At 31.0% G+C, this 8,048-nt stretch overlaps 1 protein-coding gene across 2 annotated transcripts; it reads left to right on the plus strand.

The window, feature by feature from the left end:
* The first annotated feature begins 3,135 nt into the window (after positions 1-3,135).
* Positions 3,136-7,701, plus strand: LOC101895751 (syntaxin-7). 2 transcript variants are annotated; one of them, XM_005190573.4, is made up of 7 exons: positions 3,136-3,449; positions 3,783-4,014; positions 4,091-4,160; positions 4,989-5,133; positions 5,879-6,112; positions 6,182-6,337; positions 6,407-7,701. In XM_005190573.4, the coding sequence occupies exons 2-7, from the start codon at positions 3,855-3,857 to the stop codon at positions 6,497-6,499; spliced, it is 858 nt and encodes a 285-aa protein (XP_005190630.1). In that variant the 5' UTR covers positions 3,136-3,449; positions 3,783-3,854; the 3' UTR covers positions 6,500-7,701. The 2 variants fall into 2 exon arrangements, with proteins under 2 accessions (XP_005190630.1, XP_005190631.1); XM_005190574.4 differs by lacking the exon at positions 3,136-3,449 and adding an exon at positions 3,505-3,690.
* Positions 7,702-8,048: the final 347 nt, after the last annotated feature.

Here is an 8,048-nt window from a genome sequence, read left to right on the forward strand (position 1 = left end):
ATTTATTCAAATTCGTAAAAAAATAAATAAATAAAATTCGTAAAAAATAATAAATAAAAAAATATAACAATCTCCGATTGATTATTTGCAAAGATTGTTAAAAAATACATAACATTAAAAACTGCGATTTGCGTCGTATAAGAAAACATAAAAATGTTTTTGAAAAAACATTTTAAAATATATCAATGTTTCCAAGCGTTGATGCATCTATCTATTTTCTTCTAACATGCGCGACTCTTACAAAAAAAAAGTTTAAATAAAACTTCGATTGCATATAGCCCCATTTAAATAGGTATTTTCGGAGAATTACAAATATATATAAATTGGATTATCCCCCTAACGTTGGAGGCTATGAAATGTGCGGCCCCTCCGAACTTAACAGCTTTTTACTTTTTTATTATATTGCATTTTATAAAAATATAATACTTTATTGATGTATTTTTACCGCAAATTTTATTTTATATATTTTCACACAACAGAGAAATAAAATTATATTTTTGCGATGAAAACAGGAAAAAGTACAAATGTACCATGATACATGGTACAATGAGCTATCAAAACCTTTTTTGAACTTGAACTTGAACTTTGAATGAAAAATTATGTAGAATTATGTAGTTAAATCTGTTGACGAACACCTTACATAATCTTATCACAATGTTTGAGAAAACATTCTGAAATCAATGTACTTCTCCAAAAACTTTTAAATATTTGTGATATATATATAACTCATATATTTCACAACTGAAATGTCGTCAATGTGTTCTACAGAAGAGAAATTTGACATTACATATGTATAGGTCGTCTGATAGCTGCTTAAGTCAATAACAAACATATTTGGTCTAATCATGCAATATTAAAAAGCCAACCTTACTGTAACGCAATACTTTTAAATATTGGATATATATATTTTTAAATATATCTTAGCTACAGAGTACCTACGTCGATATTGTGTCACTGCCGTTTGACTGGAATTGTCAGTTGAAAATAAATAATTTAAATACAAATAAATAAAAACAACAAAAGTATTTGATTTTTCCTTAATGATATCGAACGAAATTGCATAACTGGTCGATTATTACAGATTCTAAAATAGAATGTTTCTAACATGGTAGAAAAATACAGGTAGATGCATCAACGCTTGGGAGCATTGATATGTAAAAAAAATATAACAAATATAAAAATATAAAAAAAATTTTTTTTTCAAAAATAAATAGATTAGATAAGGTTATAGATCTTATACGATGCCAATCGGAGGTTGTTATGATACGCATTTTTCAAGAATTTATACAAATTTAAATAAATGGAGCAAGTTGAGTTTAGGGGCTATGCTCGGATCATTTTGAAATTTTTACCGCAGGTAGGTATTTGTAACCTGATTACGGCAATGTAATTTTTTTGTGGGGGAAATACCCGGTTACCCGGTTATTCGACCCAAAAGTTCGAATATAACATCCGGTTTGTATCCGGTTCTACGTAACCGATATCAATAAAATGGGTATCATTTGAAAGCTTATGAAAATACCTATCCAACAAGTGGTCAGTGACGGGGTTGCTGGAACCGGTTTCGGAGAAATTTAGGAAAATTTGCATTTTTGTATGAGTATTTTTTGAAAAACCTATAAAAACTCGAAAACGGACCCATTATAGGGTCTTAAAATCTATACACTATATTATAGCTAACACTATTGCCTTTCCAAAATGGTGTCATATGTGTTGATATCTTTTGTGGTTCCGTGGATATAAGAGATAGAATTCATTAAATTATATTTTTCTCCAGTCTAGATGCATTTGACTTTGACCTTTATAGCTTTTTTAAGCAACCGGCCTTCGGCCGGGGCTTAAGATTTTCTCCTCTGGGGTATGTCCAACACCGGCTACGCGATCCATAGTTTTTCTAAAAATTGTACATTTTGTAAGTAGCCGGCCTTCGGCCGGGGCTTAAGATTTTCTCCTCTAGGGTATGTCCAACACCGGCTACGCGATCCATAGTTTTTCTAAAAATTGTAATTTTTGTAAGTAGCCGGCCTTCGGCCGGGGCTTAAGATTTTCTCCTCTAGGGTATGTCCAACACCAGCTACGCGATCCATAGTTTTTCTAAAAATTGTAATTTTTGTAAGTAGCCGGCCTTCGGCCGGGGCTTAAGATTTTCTCCTCTGGGGTATGTCCAACACCGGCTACGCGATCCATAGTTTTTCTAAAAATTGTAATTTTTGTAAGTAGCCGGCCTTCGGCCGGGGCTTAAGATTTTCTCCTCTGGGATATGTCCAACACCGACTACGCGATCCATAATATTCTAACAACACCAAATTAAAAACAAAGCAGATTAACAAGAACGTTAAACCCGACACAAAACTTGGGTTCACTCAAACTGCTTTCATAAGTAACGACTTTAAAAGTCAATATCTTCGGAACTACAAAAGATATCAACACATATGACACCATTTTGGAAAGGCAATAGTGTTAGCTATAATATTGTGTATAGATTTTAAGACCCTATAATGGGTCCATTTTCGAGTTTTTATGGGTTTTTCAAAAATTACTCATACAAAAATGCACATTTTCCTAAATTTCTCCGAAACAGGTTCCAATTACCCCGTCATATGACCACTTGTTGGATAGATATTTTCATAAGCTTTCAAATGATACCCATATTATTGATATCGGTTACGTAGAACCGGATATAAACCGGATGTTGTATCCGAACTTTTGGGTCGAATAACCGGGTAACCGGGTATTTCCCCCACAAAAAAATTATATTGCCGTAATCAGGTTACAAATACCTACCTGCGGTAAAAATTTCAGGTCAATCCAAGCATAGCCCCTAAACTCAACTTATGCCAAATAAATTTTCATTCAACATTTTCAATTAAAAAATTGGTTTGACAGTTCATTGTCACAGCAGCTGTGTCTACGCGTCTACCTATATTCTTCTACCATGGTTTCTAATTGAAAATGGTTATCGGTTTCTTGTATATTTTTATATTCCCCTCTTTTATAGCCATTATATTCTCATGTGTTATCGACAAGTTTAATTAAAACCCGCTGGATGTAAACATACTGTGGCCTTTGAAATCAAAAGCATCGTTACAGTGCTGCCACCTTCAAAAAAGTGGCAATGCCAAAACACTGAGAATGTAAAATGTCAGTAGGAGACACTTTGCAAAAAACGAAAGAAAACAAAGCAAACAATAATTAAAGGTAGATGATTGTGTTTTAATGAATAAGTTAATAAAAGTTGCAATCAAATTAATGTAGCGGAAAACAAAGATAAAAAGAGAGCCAACGACAAAAAACTTACAAAGGGAATAATTAAAACGCATTTTGGAAAATTTTTTCGTGTGCATGTCAATAAACGACTACAAAGTCGAACTACGTCACTTTTACAGCAAAAAGGAAGGGAAATCAGCTATAACAAAAAAAAAAAGAAAACTTGTGAGGGTATTTAAAAGGTAACAAAAACAAGAAATCGTTTCGACATAAACTAATAAGCAAGCAGAGAAATTAAAAATTGTTATTTATTGGGTACAAAATAACTGCTGTTAATCGTACAAAATTTCCATGTAATGTGCTATGAGTGTGCTTAGAAAAAAAAAAAAAAACAACAATATATTACATATAACATACCAACAAAATATAGGTTGAAACTAATGACCAAAAAATAAAACACAACAAGCACCCATACCCTAATAGGTACAAAGGCCTTATAATCGAATTACAAGGTCTTTTTGTTGTATATTTAACAGCAAATTTGTTATTAATTTATTTAATGTTTTATGCTTCAGTAAACCGCCCTCCAATTGATTGTTGTCTAAAGGAATTTCAAAAGAATCGCCTTCAAGCTGAACTACGAAAGCATGGATTTGCAGCATATGGAAAATGGCATAGGTAGTGGGGGCGGTGGTGGGAGTGGTATTGGTGGCGGTAATAATAGTAACTCACAGACCTTGAGTGAAATTGATTTTCAAAGATTGGCCCAGACCATTGCCACCAGCATACAAAAAATCCAACAAAATGGTAAGTTAGCTAATGGAATTACTTGTGAATATTAATTTTGTAATTACTTTTTTTTTACTATTTAACTTGCTTTTAGTTGTTACTATGCAACGTATGGTCAACCAATGTAACACACCTCAGGATTCACCCGACTTAAAGAAACAATTGTAAGTAATGCTAAAAACTTGTTGATTTTGTGTGTTAAGGAAATTGTTAAAAGCCTTCTACGTAAATGATATTGTTGGAGATTAGAAATACGCATAACACCATATTCCATATATTTTAAAACAGCTTCCACTATAAGATTATATTTATATTTTCGTCATCTATTCCAGGAGAAAAATCAAATGTTTCTGTCTTTTGTATAAAGATTTATTTTGGAGTGTTTTGGGAAAGGAGGCTGAACTTATATTGTTGTGCCATTTTTTATTTGTTTTGAAAACCACTTAAAACAAAAATATGTCTTAATTTGGAGCTTTAATAATGTTGTAAGGTTTCAAATCCCGCCCTAATGCTGGTAATTTTTAACCAGTTTCAGTTTAAATTGTAATGTGCATTAAGGTTTTAACTCAGTCCATATGTAAAACATCACAAAAACCCTTTGAAATAATTGGAAATGGCTTTGGTTAATTCCAAAGATTTCTTCAGTGACACCTTGCAATAATCAGGTCTCCCACGCTATTATATTTAACCTAATATCTGGTGGAAAGTGAACATAATAGGTACGAATCCTCAAATACCTGTAGAGTCCCTTAAAACCCAGAAACTTACTAATTTTGGAACACTAGTTCTGGCGTTCTTATTCGACGGAATGAAACATTCATTCCTTAATGGACAATAAAATGATTTTTTATAGGCGAACGCGATTTTAACTTGCTTTCAGTATAAATGTGCTAAATATTTTTTTTCGAGGGTGATACGCATTTAAGTGTATTTTTTTGTTATTGTTCTGAAATTCATTTCGAATTAAATTGCATTTTCTTATTTTATTACAGGCACCAACTTATGATGTATACTAATCAATTGGTAACCGATACCAATATTCAACTGAACGAAGTCGAAAAATGTAAAGAACGTCATTTGAAAATTCAAAGAGATCGTCTGGTGGATGAATTTACAGCAGCTTTAACTAAATTTCAGGTATGATCCATTGTTGTTCATATATCAATAGTTAATAAACAAACGCCGATATTTTTGGTGAATAATTTATGGCAAAGTATGTGCCTTCTATTGCTTTTGTTGGTGTTATCATTTTGTATTTGACGCATTAGTCATACAACGCCAGTACCCTAACGTATAATTAATGCACAAGAAAGCTCTTATATGATAACGTTATAACCGGTTTTATTAAACTGATAGATGACATGTTTTTACAGTTATTGTCTAAAAAATAATGTGTATAGTCCAACCGTAAAGGCAATGTATTGAGATAAGAGAATAGTGAATAACATTATATAATATCATTATACATATATATGATTGTTCTGTGAGAATCATTTTTTTTTGTTTTCCTTCCACCCGAACAATGGGGTTTTGAGGTTGACTATCGTGAAAAACATTAAATAAATTTATTTCTAGGCTTTGGAATTGTAATTTGCTTCTTAGTTTTAGTAAATACTGAAAATACGCTTTAGTCATTAAAACAAAACATTATAGTTTTAAGCATTTCTTTCATCACTTCCAAATTGCAAATGTTCGTGTTAAAAACAAAGACTCCATAATTTTGAATTGAATTGTTTCTTAAATTATCATACAAAACTCCTTTCTTTTAATGAAATTATATGAAATATATTTGTATATAAATGTACTTTATACGTTTCCTAAATTTCATACATTTTAACAGTAACCAAACATATAAATCAACGCTTTATTTTAATGCTTTCAGACTCTGCAACGTAAGACGCTCGATATTGGAAAGAATCAAGTGCGCCAAGCACGTGCAAATCAATACAACATCTCTAAACCCCCTGGGAACACAAACAATGCTTCGAATGGCAGTAATAATTCATTTTTTGATGACAATCTCTTTGGACGTAAATCACAGCAACAAACGCAAATGCAAGAAGATATTGATTTACAAGCTTTGGAGGAACAAGAAAGAGCCATTCGGGAATTGGAGGTATGTAGTATTAAAACTATTTAGTTTTTTATTTAAAAAAAATAATTGATTCATTTTTGTCATTTGCAGGAAAATATTGTTGGTGTTAATGAAATCTACAAGAAATTAGGTTCAATGGTTTATGAACAAGGACTGATCATCGATTCGATAGAATCGTCCGTTGAACACACCAGCGTCTATGTATCTCAGGGATCTGAAAATCTGCGCATGGCCAGTTCCTATAAGGTAGAATTGTTCGTTTAGTGTTTTTGGAGAGAATTAACGCAAAACATTTATCTTCTCTTTTTTTTTTAGAATAAATTACGCAAAAAGAAATTGATACTTTTGGGTATATTAGCAGTGATTGTCTTAATCATAGTTCTAATACTAATTATGAAATTCAAGTAATTGAAATTCTAGTAGATATGTTTTATCTATTTAGAATTTCATGTGTAGTTTCCATTGTGTATAGAATGAATCTAAAGATATAAGCAGAGCAAAAACAGAAGAATTATATTAGCCTAACCCCCTTCCCCCTAAAAAGAACCAAGTGTTTCTGGCATTCGTCATCGTGTGTTAACCTTAAAAGCAAATGTGGGCCTTGTCTGGAAATCTCAATAAAACTACCATGAAAACTAACTGTAGAAACAATGGTCAATACTTTTCAAAATAAGACATTTAATGAGCCACAAACAGACTGAGATAAAGGTCGTTCTTTATCTTGTATTGATGCCATGTTTTCTTTTTGTTACGAATAAAGGCTGAACAAGCTTTCCAATTAAAAAACAAGCATACGTCCTTGGGAAAAAAAAACTTGTCAAAAATAAACAAAATTGTAAAGTCCCGCTAGAAAATTTAATGAACGCAGAAATAACTATATTGGCAGAAAAGGTGATAAAATACTGATTTTTCTTCTCCTTTTTCCTATAGACTTATATCAGCTTTCATATAATTTTTTGTGTGTGATTACAAGTACATTTTCGTATTATTTTTTAGACAGAACGAAATATTTCCAAATAAGGTTCATACATTATTATTCCAAAACAATACGAAAAAATATTGAAATTCCATATTTTTTATAAGAGTCTTTTAATTCCTTTTTGTTGCTATTATTTTTCTTAAAACTTTTTTGTTGAGGTGTGGTTATAAATGTCAAAGAAAATGTCAATGCTATCAGAATATGCTTTTATTGCCAACAAAATTTGGGTGTGTCTTATTTAGTTTTATGAGCTACCTTTTGTTCTATGTGTTATTAGTATTTCCTTTTTGGGCCTATATTTTTTCTTGTGTTAATTTATATCACATTATTATTATTATTATTATTATTATTATTCTATTTAGCAATTGTATATGTATTCAGATATTATAATATTATTTAAGTATATCAAAACTAAAACGATGTATTGTATAGAAAAAAGAAAAACATTAATTTATAAATTACAAGCTTAATCCAAATTGAAAGAACAAACCAACAAAAACAAACATAAAACGATAAGAAAATCATTTCAATTTTAGTCGCAGCAGTAACAGCAATGTATGATAAAATCATAAGAATCCAAATTTTATCACTTCTACTACTAATAATAAAACAAATTTAACAAATTTGAAAATCTATTTTTTTAGTGACATAAAACAAACGCTTTACAGGAAATGGTAAGATAATACAAAAAAAAAAAAAACAGCAATTTCCATTTTAAAAATGTAGAAAGTCATCTCTTTGTCTGGAGATTAAACATTCAATTTCGTTTGTAACCGAAAGGATTTGATATGCAATTTTGCTTATTTGGGCTAATGTATAAAGTACATAAAAAACTGAAACTGCCATTTAATGGAGTAGTTAAGGATTATCTAGTGGTTATCCTTGTAAACAACAAAACCAGGAGTTTTTTCATCTATTAACGAGTGTGTGGAATCCAAGAAGACCGCAATAGCTAAAGAATATGAGCTTTCAAATAAG

The sequence above is a fragment of the Musca domestica genome, unplaced genomic scaffold (assembly GCF_030504385.1).
Source record: "Musca domestica strain aabys unplaced genomic scaffold, Musca_domestica.polishedcontigs.V.1.1 38, whole genome shotgun sequence".
In the NCBI taxonomy this organism is placed as follows: Eukaryota; Metazoa; Arthropoda; class Insecta; order Diptera; family Muscidae; genus Musca; species Musca domestica.

What these genes read in the sequence shown, in the direction of transcription:
- LOC101895751 (XM_005190573.4), top strand. Translation starts at nt 3,855, where the DNA reads ATGGATTTGCAGCATATGGAAAATGGCATAGGTAGTGGGGGCGGTGGT. An exon ending in ACAAAAAATCCAACAAAATG is followed by an intron (nt 4,015 to 4,090) that starts GTAAGTTAGCTA and finishes ACTTGCTTTTAG; the next exon opens with TTGTTACTATGCAACGTATG. An exon ending in CAGCTTTAACTAAATTTCAG is followed by an intron (nt 5,134 to 5,878) that starts GTATGATCCATT and finishes TAATGCTTTCAG; the next exon opens with ACTCTGCAACGTAAGACGCT.